At 35.0% G+C, this 18,406-nt stretch overlaps 1 protein-coding gene across 2 annotated transcripts; it reads left to right on the top strand.

Moving 5' to 3' along the window:
- The first annotated feature begins 581 nt into the window (after positions 1-581).
- On the top strand, positions 582-17,797 carry LOC116163497 (DNA damage-regulated autophagy modulator protein 2-like). 2 transcript variants are annotated; one of them, XM_031477449.1, is made up of 6 exons: positions 582-696; positions 8,310-8,399; positions 8,451-8,572; positions 17,046-17,272; positions 17,318-17,456; positions 17,520-17,797. In XM_031477449.1, exons 2-6 carry the CDS (start codon positions 8,326-8,328, stop codon positions 17,687-17,689), a joined length of 732 nt encoding a protein of 243 aa, XP_031333309.1. In that variant the 5' UTR covers positions 582-696; positions 8,310-8,325; the 3' UTR covers positions 17,690-17,797. The 2 variants fall into 2 exon arrangements, with proteins under 2 accessions (XP_031333309.1, XP_031333310.1); XM_031477450.1 differs by having other exon boundaries at positions 582-689.
- Positions 17,798-18,406: the final 609 nt, after the last annotated feature.

Raw genomic sequence — 18,406 nt, forward strand, 5'->3', positions numbered from 1 at the left:
TTGGAGATGTCAAAACTTAGAAGCAAATATCTCGAAAACGGTCTGCCGGAGGAGAGTATACTCACAGAGGCAAAATGAATCGTCTGGACGAGAAATATCTATGAGTTAGGTCGAAACGAAGTATTGGAAGAGGGTATACTCATAAAAAGCAAGTGGAACATCTGGACGAAATACATCTACTTTCAGTGCAAATATCTGCAGTACGCGAGTGTCTGAAGAAGGTACTCTCAAAAGGCGACTGAAACGTCAATACGAGATCTTCGGTCCGATGTAAAATGGAATGTCGAAGTGTCGGCTGAATTCGATTCTTGCATTATATAGCCTAAATTTTGAATGTGTACCGCTGTAATCGTTATAGTAGCACCTCAGCTTATGTCTACAAAGAAGACAATGGGCGAAAAGTTCAACAGATTATGGTGTGGCTAATTTTGTGAGAAAAAAAAGCACACGTGAAAATGGTGATTACACATTCTATTTAGTTTTTGCATGGTCCTTGATCTTTTTTTTGATAAGTGGTACGATTCATTAAAAATAAGTAACGTACACTTTAGTTAGCCTTGGCAATAAACTGAAGCAATTACCAGTATTTTACTGCAGTATGTTTGATTATAATACCATACCTACCTATTTATTCGATAATTGAGTAGGTATCGTTTTTGTGTGGAAAGTGTGATTCAGAAAATATATATGTAAGAGGTAGGTGTGTGTAAAACAGCCTTTTGTCAAACATGTGCACTTTTTTAACCTTCCTAATACCAGGTCAATTTTAAAACACCTAGTACCAGGTGGGGCGAATTTTCGCCCCAGTGTTGTTTTTGCAGATTTAATACAAAATTAATGTTAAAATGATGTAAAAGAAGGAATAATGTGAGATATAATAATTTTGAAAACGTTTTTGTAATAACTATATGTATTACTAGAAGGATTTCTTGAATGAATAGAAATTAATTAGGTCCAAATGCAAAACTGCATAAACAACCCGAAAGTGTAATTTTAATCAGTAATTAAATAAACGTTAAATTTCTAAATAATTGTGGGCAATAATTATATTACAATTACAAATCACCGACACCAAATACCACGTGGGGCGATTATTCGCCCCGAATGCAGTACGCTCAGCTTTTTTTTAAATATAATAATCTCATTATTTTTAAAAATAATTTAGACATGTTTGGTTTAGTTGCTTCCTAAGATTGTAAAGAACAATGTGCTATGAGGACAACCCCGTAAGTAGACTAAAATCAAAAATATCCACGTAAATAGGCATGCTGGGGCGAAAATTCGCCCCACCTGGTATTAGGAAGGTTAAAGAAATTGAAATTGCCTTTATGTGAATCCAGTAAAGCGCATTGATTTGGTATGAAAGATAAAACAAGTATCACAGCAAACAAGTTTCACAGCCTTTTAAAGTTCACACTTTTGTAGTGCTACTTGCATTTGTACGTCATTTAATCAACTAATATACATAAATATATGTAAAGAACGTATATCTGTGCTAATAATAGTATAAAATTTCAAATATTTCTATTTCCAGTAAAACACTAAAGTGGAGTACCTATACCTACTGATCCATAGTTTTATAGTATGTATAATTTCTACAAAATCCTGTGTTTCATTCGTGTATGATGTAATTCCCAGACTCTACTAAGTGATATAGAAATTACAACAGTCCGAAGGCGTTGGAATTTTTTGGGCTAGAAGGTTAACTACTCAAAAATAGTAACAAAAGTTTAGATTATGATTAGTTTTACCGGAAAGGCGGAGGTCACTTAACCATTTTTTACACAGCCAACCACTCTCTAATCCGATTGACAATAAAAAAATTCAATTAAGTGGTTGAACTACGAGGATTGTTCAATAGCAACACGTTTAGAGGCTGTACAACATTTTTAATTCAACGGTTTTAAGAGAAGTCTCCATTAACATTAAGGCATGAATCCCACTGTTGTACTAATTTGTAAATTCCGTGATGGTAAAACTCTTGGGGCTGTTTGCGGAACCATTTCCTAACCGCAAACTCTACCTCAGAGTCCGATTTGAACCGCCCCTCTTTTAGTGAGTGCTTTAATGGGCCAAAAACATGATAATCGCAAGGGGGCAGGTCGAAACTGCAAGGTGAATGTTGTAAAACTTCCCACTTCATACGACTAAGCAGTTCTTGAATCGCCTGGGCTACATGGGGCCGAGCATTATCATGCAGAAGAATGACACCATATGTGAATTACCCCCGGACGTTTATTCTTGATGCTGTTCCGTAAGCACTTTAGAGTGTCTGCATATCGCTCAGCATTGATGTTGACACCAGGTTCTTTAAAATCCAAGAACAGCTTTCATTCTCGTATAAATTTCCATTGGTTGACGTTCTTCAGCGGCCAAAATCTGAATAACAGCACCCAAGTTATGTTTGGATAGATTTTCTATCATGGATGCCATTTTCAAATGTAATCCCAACGCTTAGAAAAGAGCAAACTGCAAATAGTTTTGACAGACGCTTTATTAGTACTTGAGCAAACAATCTAAACAAATGAATTCGGTTACCATGACGACCAGGTCATGGCTGCATAGATCAAACGTGTTTCTATTTAACAATTCTCGTATATTAATTCCAAGTATTTTGAACCACTAGTTAGTAATCACTTTCACGTCTAAAAGTTACTTTACGCATGACCTTACCTATTATTTTCTAAAATATCAACACAGGTACCTAAATGGGGAAACTCTGGAAATTAAATTATCAAACTGGTTCAAAAATACATTCCCCCAGTTAAGAAGTATTAAACAAACAGGAAAAATAAATGTTTACTTTCTAATTAAAATCCTTTACGTTTTCATATACATTATTGAAATAATTTCGGGGTTCCTTAAAAAATTAACGTACTTGATTTGGTATCATAAATTCAAATCTAAAGAAATTCGTGGTAGGTACCCCTAAAATATCAAATACCAAAATACCCTTAAATATAAAACAGATATTTGGGATACCGCCTATTACCCCTATTATTATTATTATTGTCGGTGTTTCTTGTGAGAACTCAGGTCTAGCCTGGTTAACTAATCGCACGGATTAAAATCAAGTAACGATTAGTGTCTGTGTCTTGTCTAGTGAAGTTATGTAGGGTTCTAAAGAAAAATAAAAAATAAAAAATAAAATAAATATTCGCACACTCACATTGGAAATCTAGGGATAGTATGTAATTCATACTTACCAACATAGCTATTGATGGGCACAATAGCCAACGCTATCAGGAAAGAAGAAAACAAAACAAAAATATCATTATAATAATTTCTGTACTTTTATTAAATAGAGTTTACTGTGTAAGTGTTTCTTTGGCTTTGCGTTTGGGTTGAATACGAGTGGGTTGTGATAACGTGGTGTGTTTCTGTGAAGAAAGGAGTTTTGTGTTTTTTAACTGTGCTAGGCCGTGTAACTTTATTGAGTGAGGGCGTCTTTGTAGTGCATGTTGCGTTACTTGTATTTATTTGCGTTTGTTTGTTCTGGAAGTTGTGTTTGTGTGGTTGGTTGAGTTAAGGGTGGAGATATTACAGTATGTTGTGTGTCATGTTGTGAGTCTAAAGTGCTTGTTTAGGCTTTTGCGTTTGGGTTGAATACTAATGGGTCGTGATAATGTGGTTTTGCTTCAGAGGTGAATCCTGATTGTGATTATTATTATTATTATTATTATTATTAATTCTTATAAAGTGCTATTTAGAAGTAGACATAGGGATTTACGTGTATTATTTTTCCCTATGGTTCCTTTTAAATGACAAAATCTCTTCTGAAGAGCGCCTACATTTATGTAGCTCACATACCTCCTTAAAATAAATAAAGATCTGGCTGTCATATTAATTTGAATATTGTTGCTTTCGATTCACAGAAAATAAATCTCTTACGCTTCTTAAACTGTTACCGGCACTATACCAATTGACAATATCAACGTTTTCTCCAGTGCAATGTATGACACACGAATGTTAGTTGCATAAAATTAAGCGCCTTTCAGAAGGTCATTTAAAAGTAGACATAGAGAAAAAGGAATTTTCCTGTAAACTCAGACAATCATGGAATCTCACGAGTTTAAGGCGCACCGAGCCTCCAACGCACAATTAAAGGTCAGGATCGTACTCAACACCACTTACTAGCTATATGTACAAAATCAAAACAATTTGGGACCATATTGGAAAGTACCGTTTCAAATGACAAACAAGCCAATGCCAATTATTGCACTTAAATGAATTTTTAATAAATTATTTCTTTAGGGTAGTTAAAAGTCTTTGACAAGGTTGGTGATCACCTTTCAACGCCTTTTTGGTGTTGCAGTTTCCGTTGTTTTATGATTCTAATGAGCACCCAACACCAACTGAAATCAAAAATTACTTGTACATAATGGGCTATAGCTTTTTATATTTCGAATAGATATTGAAATAACTATTACCCCATTTCAAACCAATATAGACAACGAGCGACAAGTTTAAATGACCAAAATTTAATCAGTTATCGTCTACTTATTACTGAAAACAGAATTGGAAAATTCGAAACCGTTCGCGAGTTATCATGTACACAGACGGTAGGACGAGAGAAAGCCTAAAATCATGAATGAGCTGGTCGCTCGTTAATAATTCTAAGCTGTTGCATTTAACCGACTTGGTAAATCCTGACCTGATAGAGTTTTTTTGACAGTCCTGTTGAAAAACTTCTAGGGAAAAAGTAAGAATACAAATTTTATTAAATCATTCCTTACAAAAAGATTTGAAACTAAAAGTATTTCTAGAGCATAGTTTCACCGGAAACTAATTTCCGGTACTGTGTTGAGAAACGTGCACTATGATTCATAAATGTAGACACATCACACACAAACTGTGATTAATGAAAGACTATAGTGCAATTAAATGATGATAGTAAGGTGCAATATACGGTGAAGTGTTATCCATAATGAATCTACGCCTTTTAGTGAATAGTGTAATAAATGTGAATTAGATATCATTCACAGGAAGCCACAGAATTGATTAGGGTGCTGTCTATGCAATTATCACATTCAAAATTCAGACAAAAATCTACAGTCATGATAGGTTAGTTTCCAAAATCAAGATAAATAAACTCCACCAATTAGACAACGAGCGACAAAGTCACTTCTGATTGACGAATATTGATCAAAATTAATTCATTAGTCTCTTGACCATGGTCTACCTATTGCTAAAAACAGAATTGGAAAATTTGAAACTGTTACTGAGTCCACAGCCGGACAGACGGACGGACGGAGAGACAGGCGGACGGACGGAGAATCATAAACTCACTTTTTGTCGCTCGTTAATAACGAACCGAATGACTAAATCAGATCAGTAACCTTCAATTGACTTGTACTATTTTGTGTCTGTCAGTCAATTGGGAAAGAAGAATTAGATGTCTAAACTAAATCAATATAATCAGTACTCTAAAGAAATATTGTACAGTCACTGACTGAAAATTAGGTAATAACTCTCCATGTGCGTAAGCTACATAATTGGAATTCATTGCGTTTGGGTGACTAATGATGTAATGACTCCCGATATTAAATAATGTAAACCCATGATGAGTTCATCTAAAAAACTCAACTTTGCGGAGTTTAAGAAAGATTTTGGAAGTAATGATTCCATATTTACATTACTAAAAACCTTATTGCCATTCTCATTCCGTTGCAGAATAAGATATTGTAACCTCGGTTATGAATTTATCAGGGTAGGTAATAGACCTGGTCTTAACATGATTGCATATAAAAAGAATAATCTAAACTTAAAATATATATATATACACAGGACTTTGTAACGCATTGAAGAGAAAATGTTAATTTTAAATCAAATTCAGGTAGTGAGGCTGTACGATAAAATTACAGTGGTTACTTTTTCAACTAAAAAACTGAAAAAAAAGGGTTGTATTCTATTAACTATCAATAAAGATGACAGCAGGAGGATTCTTTTAATGTAGTAATAAAAACCAAATCCCGCATGATGGGTCCAAGTTGAATTTTATACCTTAATTTCTCGTCGTTTATTTTGAGTAATTAAGTCAAGTTCCAACAATTGTCCTCAACAATGGTTGTCAGCATGGATTTTAACTTGTGTTTAATCTTAAATTCCTGTTGAATTTGACGATTCATGCGGTTATATGCTCATTATACTAATAAAGTAATTTAATTTCTAGTTACCTTATCTGCACATAATCTTTTCTTAATTTTTAATAAAATTTGAAGAAACGGGCTCCATAAACAACAGGAGGGAAAATTTGCAATATATTCACAATTTCCAAAGAACTACAAAGGAAAGCCAAATTCGTATCCGGGATCGGACATGGACATTTGTAAATGTATTGTGGGTTGGGTTGGGTTGGGTTGGCTGAAACCCCGGCCACTCATAAATAAAGACTAATGATATAAATAAATGAAAATATAAGAAAACATTTGTTTCAGTGTCTTCGTTTTGAATGGGTGTAAGTGAATATAAAGAAAACTATCATAATATTGGGGAGATGAAAATGCTCATTTTGATAAAAGAGAATAGACCTCAATTTCTAAAATAGAAAACGTGCGTGATTTAGTGCATAGATATGAAGTTATAACGGCCGATCAAAAATTAGTTGCTGTCGAGTCGTCTTTGGGCGTACGATTTCCCATGTAAACAAACATTCCAAAGACGACTCGATAGCAACTCATTTTTGATTTTTTTTTGGATTTTTTAAGTATTTTTCACAATAACGCATTCTAATGAATTCACACGTATCATAAAAGGGAGGGAGCATTTAATAATGTTCGTGAAGACCAGGGTAAGGTATAACAAGCGGTAGAACTATTCTATGTATTTGCTTTTGGAATTAAAATACAGGCTGATTCAAATGGGAGCCTCCATGGGGATCTCGGGAACTGTAAGAGGTAGGTAGGTAATTTAAATTTGGCAAAGTTGCTTATTTTGATGTTTAACAAAAGGTAGTTTTGAAACTGAAAAAATTCCGACTACTTTCGGAGATATTCGAAAAAAAACCGAAATTTTGCAAAATCATTTTTATTTTTTACTGAAGTTATTAAAAAAAATTTCAAAATAAATAACACATTATTATGGCAACTTTTTCCCTCTACAAAATGCTAGTTTTAAATTTTAAACTTGACGTTTCGTCTCTGGTCAACCATCATCAGCTTTGTTTTTTCTTATGGAAGTAATTTTTACTTTTTGAGTCATTTGATAGAGAAGGATCCTATTATGTAGATATTTTTAAAAAACAATGGCCAAATGTTATTATATAATCTTTACTTAAAATAAAACGGAAAACATAGAAGATAGGTATAGGCAATGTAATAATTGATCGATTGTTTTCGACATTTGAAAGTGCAAAAATCAACTTTTTAAGGTTTGAAGTTATTACAATTAACCATTACTATAAAACACCCTGTAAAATAACGATCAAAATTTAAAGCATTCTTATGTAGCATTAAGTCGGTATTGTTGATTGTGGAAGACTCTTTGAAATTCAACGAAGTCATAGGAAATTGAAAAATTATAACTTATTTCAGTTTCCTATACTTATTCTTTTTGAAAATAATTTAGACCGCCGAGTATAACATTTTGAATTCACTTACGTTTGTTACACTGAATCATCCGATAGCATCTCTCTCAGTATGCTCAGTAAACTACCAAAACCTGCCTTACATAAGCTGTTTGAACATGATTTAAGCTAATTTCCCATGATAACGGAGATCACGTGGCACGATTTTGGCAGAAATTTTACAAAACTTAAGGGTGGACTTCGGGAGGCCACGTGAAGTTGAGGATACCTACCTGCTTGAGGTCGTAAATAAAATTCATCTTATATCTTACGAATCTAACACGGGGTGATGTACTGTTACATTACAAAGAAATACTACTTATTCCACAAGAAAGTTACGAACAAGTGATGATTTTTGTGGCTATTGGAATAAAACGGTCAAGCATGATCTGTTTTGTTCATAAATGGAAAATCCAATATGGACAAGTTGTATTACAGTGTATATTGACAGCCTGAATTATTAAGAGAGATTGCACAAAGAAGGGCAACGAATTATTGATTGTAATATTAAACTACGGCTTCTTTCAACTACAAATCCATAGTCACTTTTTACACCAAAGAGTTTTTTAACGAAATTATTTAAAGAGAAGTTCGCCTAAATTTAAAAATTGAGTACGTACCTGGTGTGCGTATAGGTCTTCATTTAGATTAAGACTAAAAGTTAATTATTAAACGTAATGATGCATGTATCTAAATTATTTGTACCGATAGTATTTACTAAATGTACTATAATTCCTGTTCATAGTTGGTAGAAGCACTCAATGATAGAAATGGGAAAAGTTTACTTGTTGCCAATTGCGATTTTTATTTGGTTTCCCGTAACCGTAATAGCAACGTAAGTTATTACCAATAATTTTTCTTAAACTTCGCTAAATATCGATTTTAGGTACGTTATGTCGGTTTTACGAAGAGACGTCAACCCAATCTTTCCCTACATAAGCGACACTGGAACGTTTTCACCGGAGAGTTGTATTTTTGGCCAGATGCTGAACACTGGGGCTATTCTTAGTAAGTAGTTTTGTAGACGATATTCAAGATTGTGTCACTTTATTATTTTTGGCAATGTCACAATTGTCATTGATCACGCTTTCTGCTATGGCACTTGTGTATGGTTGTAGATACCTAAATAGTGCTACGATAAACAAAAGAGATAAAATCTCGAGTGCCACAAGGTTGCTATTTAAAGAGGGAGGGGGGAGGTAGATGAAGCAAATATAATTATTATTCAATAACACTTCACTCGAAGAGAAACATTTAGATGGATAGTCCAATTTGTACGAAAAAATGTGGATCCAAGATTATGAATCGAATTTAATGGAGATGGTATAGTAGATTTATTTGTTAGAAGCCATATTTCAAATACACAAAAGATATCAACTGCAAATGAAACAGGGGAAGCCTGTCAATAGGTATGAGGACCTAGTTCTCAGTGAGAATCGTTAAATTTTAAATTTAATTAATTTTAAAATTTTTATGTGGGGAAGTCCTGTTACGACACAAAAACACTCGTCGACAGCTTCAAGAAACTTCATTTCTTCTTTATTACACCGAACATGCACATAGGAGTAACTAAATGAGAATGAGATGAAAAGAGATTGAGTAATATATTAAGAAAAGCGGACAAAGAGACGAGAGACATGTTAAACAAGATAAATATGAATGACAATCTACAACGTACGTACAGAGTCATCAGCTAATATTTGACGCAATTTAATTTTGAAATACTGCGGAGAAAGGGGCTTGATCAAATCTGGAACAGACGACTTACTTTAAAAATATTATAACTAAAAGATCTCTTGTACATTTCTGTGTGATGAGAGGGTGGAGTAATCCCACTGCTAAACCGTAAATTTAAGTTGTGAACATCGGTTCTAAAAGATATTTTGCGGTATAAATATGGAGGAGATTTGTTCCAGATAATTTTATGATACATACACCCCGCAGTAAACAGTCGCCTATCCCTCATGCTGAACCAGCGTAATTCTTTTAGTTTGGAAGATACTCGATCAAACTTCCTAAGAACAAATACTAGTCTAATGCAGGAGTTTTGTACTCGCTGTATTCTTGCAGACATATCCTGAGTGATGCACGGACCGTAGACTTGCGAACAGTAATTAAAGTGGCTTAGTACCAGCGCGTTACAGAGTTGAGCTTTTAAAGTTTGGGACAAGTAATGCCTATGGGGAAAGATGCATTAAAAATTTGCATATGCTCTCTGAATGTAGCTACTGAGTAATTTGTTGTATCTAAACGAATTGTCTATCATTATTCCTAAATTTTTTGCTTCCTCCTTTAGTGCAACAGCTTTGTCGCCAATTCTGAATTTTACCAAATGTTTCAAGTCGGTGACTTTCTGCTTGTTACCAAACAACATGACTGCCGATTTTAGAGGATTGAGAACCAGCGAGTGCTCCAATGAAGCCCTTTCAATAGCCTTAAGGTCACTCTGAATCAGATTTAGCGCTTCGTGTAAATGTTCACTTTTAAAGGAGTGGTACAACTGCATGTCGTCTGCATACATGTGCACTAGACACGTCTTTAGGAACTGATGCATAAAACAAAGTATATATAGTGAACAATAAGGGGCCAAGAATAGACCCTTGCGGCACACCCCTAGATAGTTCCCTGTACACAGATGACTTACCCATTAAAGTAACGCACTGTGACCTGCCCGTTAGGTAGCTATGAAGTAATGAGGTAGCATTAGGAGAAAGACCTATAGCACGTAAGATGGAAATTGCAGTTTGGTGATTAATTGCATCGAATGCTCTATTGAAATCCAAGAGTAGCAATATAGACATCTTGTTCTCATCGTTAGCTTTCAGTAAATCATCCGTAACATTTAGTAGTGCAGTGGTGCAGCTATAACCAGGCCGAAACCCTGATTGATTGTCAGGGAGAATGTTATTCTGGGTCAAGTAACAACGTAGTTGGCCGTCCACTACCTTTTCGAAAACTTTTGACAGTACGGGCAGTAGACTGATTGGGCGTAAGTCGCTGAATTTGTCTGCTTTAGCTCCTTTGATGATAGGAATTACCATTGCCTTCTTCCAAAGGGTTGGAAATGTGTTAGTAAGTAAGCAATAATTAATTATATGAGCCACATACGGCAAAATGTTAGGACAAAATAGTTTAATAATGTCAACGTTTAATCCATCCCAACCAGCACTTTTCGTTTTAATACTATTGATAATCTTGGCAATCGTAGGTACATCGATAACTGAAAATTCAAAATTGGCCACAATTTGAGATGAGGAAACACAATAGTTGTCAATATTAAACTGATCGCCAGCAACAATGGGAATACTATCAACAAAGTAATCATTTATCTCATCAGCCCGTTGAAGATGCGGAGGAATTAATTTCTCCTTATTGGCAACAACTTTTAATTTTTTAAGCTCTATCCACAAGACTTTAGGGTCATTTCCTCTAAGTTTAAATTCAACAAACGCTTTTTTTTCCAACTTTACAGTTTTGTTGGTGAGATTACGAAGCGCTTTATAGTATTCCCACTGCTGTGGAGATTTGGTTTGCTTGAATTTACAGTAAGCTTTGTCCCTTAGACGCATTAAGTATTTCGTGTTATCAGATAACCACGGAGCCTGGGGTTTGGTTTTTCCTGAAACTATTTTTAAGGGTGCGTGTTTGTTTATTATATTTAGTATATGATTATTAAGATAATTTATTTTTGAGTCTACGTCCCTCAAGTAGAATATCCTTTGCCATGCCACTCTTTGAATGTCTGCAAAAAACAGCTCCATATTAACATTTTTAAAATTACGTACCGTTTTGTAGAAATTATATGGTTCAGTTTTATCGTGTTCGATTTCACAGAAGATGGTTTCATGATCAGCGAATAATGTGCCACCAATGCCAGATTCTCGTATACGATTAATGTCGGATACCAATATGTGGTCTAAGAGTGCCGTGTCAGATCGAGTTGCTTCATTAATAATTTGAACCAAACCTACACATTCTAACATGTTCAAATAATAACGTGTTTTATGCGACGCTGTATCTAAAATATTAATATTTAGGTCCCCTAAACAAATGAAGAAGTCAACCTTGAGTAAAAACTCAGAACAAGTCTCCTCAAATTCATCACAGAATATCTTACCGTTCACTTCAGGCGATTTATATACCACCCCAACAACCAGAGACAATTTAGTCATAATAATATTCAACCACACCTGCATTTATTACTATTTCATATTTTCCTTTTTATTATATTACTCAGTTATAAGCATTACTTGATTATGTTAATTCTAATTGTATTCAGGGAGTCGGTGAACCGATAACCCCTGTGGTTTCCATTTCTTTAATTTGGTGGAAATAAACATATTATTATATTATTATTAACTCCATGATTTAAATTGGGTTGATAAATAAGATGACAAACTTTTCGGTGGCTGTTCGGACGTTAGAAACTTTTACTTTTAATGAAATGAAAACCTTAACAAAAGGTACTACACCGCTTCTTTTTTCAACTGATAAAACTCTTTATCGCAAACGAAACGACCAGATGCCTCTACATTTTAACACGCAATTTCACGTTTTCCAATTAAATACACAAATCTAAACAAACGATTTATAAAAGCGTTACAATTTAAATAAGAAACATAAACTTCTAAAAGGAAAAACAACACACAAATTCAAATACAATAAACCAATTTTGTCGATGAACTCTTCTATTTTGAATTTCATTATTTAAAATAAAAGACCAGCAGGTTGGATGAAATTCAATATTTATTTGTGTATTTTAGCTGTAAGAGTGTCCTAGATAACTCTAGTTTTTCAATTTTGTCGATGAACTCTTATATTTTGAATTTCATTATTTAAAATAAAAGACCAGCAGGTTGGATGAAATTCAATATTTATTAATTATTAACGAAGCGGCCCCCGGTGCCCTGGTGGAATGCTGAAATTAAGAACCTTAATAAAACAAAAAAACAATTGCTGAATATATTTAAAAGGCACCGTACGAGTGAAAACTGGGTGAAATTTAAGATCGCACGGGCAAGAGAAAGGAGTGCAAAAAGGAAGGCACAGAGAGAATCATGGCAGGAATATACATCTACACTGACGCACTTCAGCTCTCAAAGAGAAATGTGGAAGAAAGTGGGGTGTATCATCGGATCTACCAGACCACAAAGGGAACACACCCTATTAATAAATGGAACAGCCGTGAAAGAACCAGAACGCATAGCCAAATACCTAGTAGAATTCTTTCGGGAGATATCCAGCGATACACAGTACAGTGAAGAGTTTAAATCTCAAAAACAAATCAGAGAATCTGTACCCCTAAACTTCCAAAGCAGCAATCAAGAATCCTATAACAGACCCTTTGATATGACCGAAATGGAAAGTGCGCTTGAACGGTCCAAAGATACGGCCCCAGGGCACGACGAAATATCCTTCAGCATGCTGAAGCATCTGCCCCCTGAAGCCAAAAATGCACTGCTGCAGTTATATAATAACATATGGAAGGGCAACACTTATCCAGAGTCGTGGAAACTTGCAACAATTATACCGCTGGCAAAGGAGAATAAGAACAATTCACAACCGGAAAATTTTCGCCCAATTTCCCTCACATCATGCTTGTCCAAGATTATGGAGAGAATGGTTAATAATCGATTAGTGAGTATGCTGGAGAAGGATGGTCGAATAAGTAAATATCAAGCCGGGTTCAGGAAGGGACACTCGACAGTGGACCAACTCCTTTATTTAGATTACATTGTCAAGGGGGCTTTCACTAATACTGAACACGCCACTGCGGTATTTTTTGATATTAAAAAAGCGTACGACACAGTATGGAAATACGGAGTTCTAGAAACACTGCATAGGTGGGAGTTCCGGGGTCACTTGCCAATATTTATCGAAAATTTTCTAAAAGATAGAAGAATACAAGTTAGGATGGGTGAACATTTATCGCAGATCGTTACGCAAGAGAACGGGATACCTCAGGGCTCGGTGCTCAGTGTTACCTTGTTTGCTATAGCAATAAACAACATAGCAGACGCAATCTCCATAGATACAAAGGCCTTATTGTATGTCGACGACTTGTGTATAGTAAGAACTGGCCATAATGTTAACAGCATGTATGAGGCACTGCAGATGGATATAAATATATTAAGTGAAGAGGCTACGAAGCGAGGGTTCGCTTTCTCCACAAACAAAACAAAGGCAATGCACTTCTGCCGTCTCAGGAAGACCCACCAACTTCCACCCCTATATCTACAGGGTGACAAATTACCCACAACTGAAAATTTAAAATTTGTAGGGTTAATCTGGACACAAAGCTTACCTGGAAACATCACATTGAAGCAATATCATCAAAATGCAAACTTACTCTAAACAGGATTAGGGTGCTCAGTGGACATACCTGGGGAGCGGACAAGGAAACGCTCACAAAGGTAGTCAACGCCTTCATTAGGAGTAAGTTGGAATATGGGTCGGTGGTATACACATCGGCGGCCAGATCCCAACTTAAAAGTATAGAGGGGTGTGGAACAAAGCCATGCTATTAATAACGGGGGCATACCGCACATCACCAATAGACAGCCTTAATGTCGAAAATAATTCGTTACCCATTTACTTGAGATTCAAGCAGCAACACCTTAGGTATGCGGTAAAGTTACTTGCACAACCATCCCATTTCTTATTTGAAGTTATCAAAAACCCCATACTACACCCCAGATACGAATGGCAACAGACCAGAACTATACCGGCAATTGTGAAATTGAATAAAGAAATACGCGATTATGGAAAATTAGATGGAAACCTGTGGGAAGAAGAAACACCGGAAATTGATAGGAAAAAGGTCACCGATTTTCTTTTAAAAGAAATAAACAAGGATTTCGTTGTAAAATGGCAGGAAGTATGGTCGACAAAGGAAACACACCTTAGAGTAATCCACCCACAGTTAGAGGGGAAGAGGTGTACCAAATGGCAAATTAAAAGAAAAGATCAGATTGCAATAACAAGACTGAGAATTGGACATACTAGATTAACCCATAGTCACCTCCTATTGGGAAAGAGAAATAAAAAATGTGCCCAGTGCGGGGAAACCCTGACGGTGCAACATATTATGAACGATTGCATTAAACTAGATACCTATAGACATAAATATAATATATCCTTAGGGGTACTAAACAATCCTGTAAAATACACGGATGTAATAAAATATCTGAAAGAAATAAATATATATACAGAAATATAGATATATGGCAGAAGACTTACCTTAAGAGGAATGCCAATTACCAGTGCAGTAGACGCTTCCTCCGGTAGGTCTGGGTTGATCTGGAAGAGAGAAAAAAAAATAAATAAATAATTATTATTTTATTTTATTATATTATTAATAAATATTGAATTTCATCCAACCTGCTGGTCTTTTATTACAATAAACCAACTTTGTGCTTATTCGTAGATCCTCCAGATCTACACTTAATAAATTGAAACGTTCTCATATACAGGATGCCCCTTTATTATTTTTGGTATTTTGGTGTGACGAAAATGTCTACATGTTCACACATCAATATATTGCTGTGTCCCGTACCTTAGGGCATAATGACCTCGATAACGACCATAACTTTCAATTGTATTAACTTTCAAAACCAAACTCAGGGTACCGCTGGGTCCCGGCACAAAGAGAAATCCTGATGTTGACTTTATACACCCGGAATAAAATAAAATGCCGCAATCAAATTCCGTAAATTGCAACGGAAACGGTATATAAATTTTGAAGCAGATCAGAAATCCCATTCGGGTACAAAGAAAAATTTGAAAATCGTCCAATGTTACAATGTAAAAAGAGATTCGGAAAATCGCATTTCAAGAGACATTATTTTTAAGTCACAATTCGGAAAACAACTTTTTTAGACTGCTTAGACTCCACTGAATACGAAGACCATCAATCTACCCAAAAGACTTCTTATAACCTTTGTCGTTGGGAATGTATTTTTTATTATACCTGAATCACAATCTCCGTTTTAAACACTCAAATGCGTGCGAAAAAAGGCCTTTAAAACACACGTGCTTTAAAGTTGCTGTAACGATACTTCAAGTATGACTTTTGAAACTGTCATCTGGATGAAATAAAAAATCCTCTTAGGTCGCTTTCTGTAAATGCAGAACATTTCTTTGGCTTTTGTACCTATCCTTTGGTAAAACGCGCGTAATTTAGGGTATGCTTCCAAATCTGTTCCACTTTTTAATCGCAGCATTGCTTTAAAGTTTTGAATGAATGCACTAAAAGATAGAAGATTTAAATACCTTTGACAGTTCGGTCATATATGCCAGCATTATCGATGCATTTAAGACTTTATTATTCGTAAGTAACTTCCTATTCATCCATGGAAACAACTTTTCATATTCCTGATAATAGGTTTTACTGGATTTGGATTTTAAACCTACCAACGTTTGTTTAGATTTTACAACAAGCGATTTAATGGACGGTGTATTATCTTTTTCAACGGAAATCGTTTTATTCACAAAGGCGATGATTTTAATAAGCAAACGCCAAGTGACATTTCCATGGCAATCGTGAAATTACGAACACCCAGCCCACTTAATTAGACATGTATTCGAGTGTAACGTCAATATGACTTCATTGTATTTCATATTTTTAAATTATACTGCAGGTATAATAAACAAGTTGTAAATCAGCATATGCATGATTAAAGGGCATTTTTGGTAATGCAGGTGAGTATTTTATTAGCGAAGTTTAAAATTATCGATCTCACGAGTAATTTTGGCTGCGTTAAATAATTAATTTTATTTAATTTCAATTGACGGTACGTCTTCATTTTGTAAAACAAATCACAAAGTAAATAATAAGTTTTTATACTGGTAGCGCTATCTAACGGTAAAATTATAGCACCTCCGAAACCCATATCGAAATTATTTTCTTCAATTATCGATCTCATAAGTAATCTAACTCAAAATAGACTAGTGCCTGCACATCTACACTATAGCAGAAAGCTTTTAGTGAAAATTTGAAGTCTCTAGCTATTGTAGTTGTGGAGATCTAACGCGGACAGCCGGCCTGCCAGCAATGACGAATATAATAGCGTATTTTTTTCAAAAATGCGCTAAAAATACTATAAGATACACGTGTATAATTGGTCTTTAAAGCACTTGCGCACTCGTTGCGCGTGCTTTAAAGACTTGATTATACACTTGTATCTTAATATACTATTGTATTTTTGGTATAATTTTAAAGTGGTGTATAAAGTGTCGCATATATTATTATGTAATGAAGTCCCCAAGATATAAAAACGGTTTTACGGTACTTCGAATATTTGTCAAGAACTCTAGAACTTTACGGGGGACCTTCAAAACTTGATTAGTGTCGAAAAAGTTTCCTGTGATAAAATTACTGATAGTAAAGGATACGACTAAATTCTAAAAAATACATTTTCTGATGTACTTATTTAATAAATAACTATAGTATTTAATTGTATTAATATATCTTGCATTACAGTTGCTATCCTTGTGTACATCCGATATAGACACGTAAGGCTTTTGTGCGAAAGACACTCGCTAAGTACTAAAATCAAGAAGGGCAATACGATTTCGACGTGGACAGGCGTCTTATCCTGTATCGGAATTTCGCTGGTAGGCAATTTTCAAGAGACCAATATTTTGTTGGTACATTTATTTGGAGCAATTTTAGCTTTTGTCTTTGGATCCATTTGGCAATGTTGTCAGGTAGGTAAAAAATCACGCTAGTGGAAGATAAAGCTAGGTTTTTAGACTTGGATATCGCATAAAATATATCCCCACGCAGGCCAAATAATAATCAATAGAGGAAGAATAGTTTCATCAATAATATGCATTGCCTGTTGCATAGGAACATTTGGTTGTGGAGTAATTTCCATAGTTCAATTTCAAGGCGAGTATGCACTGGTTGTTTTCTTCGCGAAAATGGACGATTCATTGTAAACTTTCTTTACAGGTCGTGACGTTACAAAATGGACAAAGACAGACGGCGGATATTACTGGCATATCTCAAGCACAATTAACGAATGGATATTGGCCGTCTCGTTTTTGACATTTATAAGCAGCTTTAGTTGGGAGTTTCGACATATAGATATTCATGAACCAGAAATCGATATTTGCCAATAAACTCCATGCAATACTACCGACAGTGAATGACTTGTATATAGTAGGTTTGACAAATCTTTTTTAAGTAACTACCTGTACCTACTCAATAAATGTGCGATTTGAAAATCACTACAGATTAAAATATCGAGCAATTGAGGGGCGGGGGGGGGGGGGCGGGGGGGGTAATTTTACAATTTGCAATAAATTGTAAAGTTGGTTGACGATATTTTATAATCAAAACATTCAATTTGACATGGTATTTACTCGCAGTCCTAGATAATTCATCCCTCAGATCTCCAAACGTTGACAATTGTCTTATTGTCTTATATTAATTGGTTGAATTTTTTTTAAATGCTTCGGTCACATGTCAACTGTATGTTCGCTAACCTATATACATCAATTTTTTGCAATGGTTACGATCTATACAGTTTTAAGTAAGTAACAGAATGTTAAAAGCCACCTTATCTCTAAATTTAGGAGAGTGGTTTTTTGTAAGATTTGAATTTTTTGAGATTTCAAAATGGAAGAAAAAGATAATAATAAGATCGTAATAGTTTATCGTGTGCTGGTGATAGCTCTAGAGCGTCAGGGGCATCAATGCCGTCGTGAATCTGTTCTTAATCTCCATATTTGAAACATCCCCATTAAGGTGGCGTTTACATTGGAAAAGTGGAATTTTGTTTCCACAATAACTTCCTTCTGGGTATAAATTTTTGGTTGAAATAATATTCATTCAAA

The sequence above is a fragment of the Photinus pyralis genome, unplaced genomic scaffold (assembly GCF_008802855.1).
Source record: "Photinus pyralis isolate 1611_PpyrPB1 unplaced genomic scaffold, Ppyr1.3 Ppyr1.4_LG2, whole genome shotgun sequence".
NCBI classification, from domain to species: domain Eukaryota; kingdom Metazoa; phylum Arthropoda; class Insecta; order Coleoptera; family Lampyridae; genus Photinus; species Photinus pyralis.

What these genes read in the sequence shown, in the direction of transcription:
- LOC116163497 (XM_031477449.1), top strand. Translation starts at nt 8,326, where the DNA reads ATGATAGAAATGGGAAAAGTTTACTTGTTGCCAATTGCGATTTTTATT. An exon ending in CCCGTAACCGTAATAGCAAC is followed by an intron (nt 8,400 to 8,450) that starts GTAAGTTATTAC and finishes TATCGATTTTAG; the next exon opens with GTACGTTATGTCGGTTTTAC. An exon ending in CCATTTGGCAATGTTGTCAG is followed by an intron (nt 17,273 to 17,317) that starts GTAGGTAAAAAA and finishes CTAGGTTTTTAG; the next exon opens with ACTTGGATATCGCATAAAAT.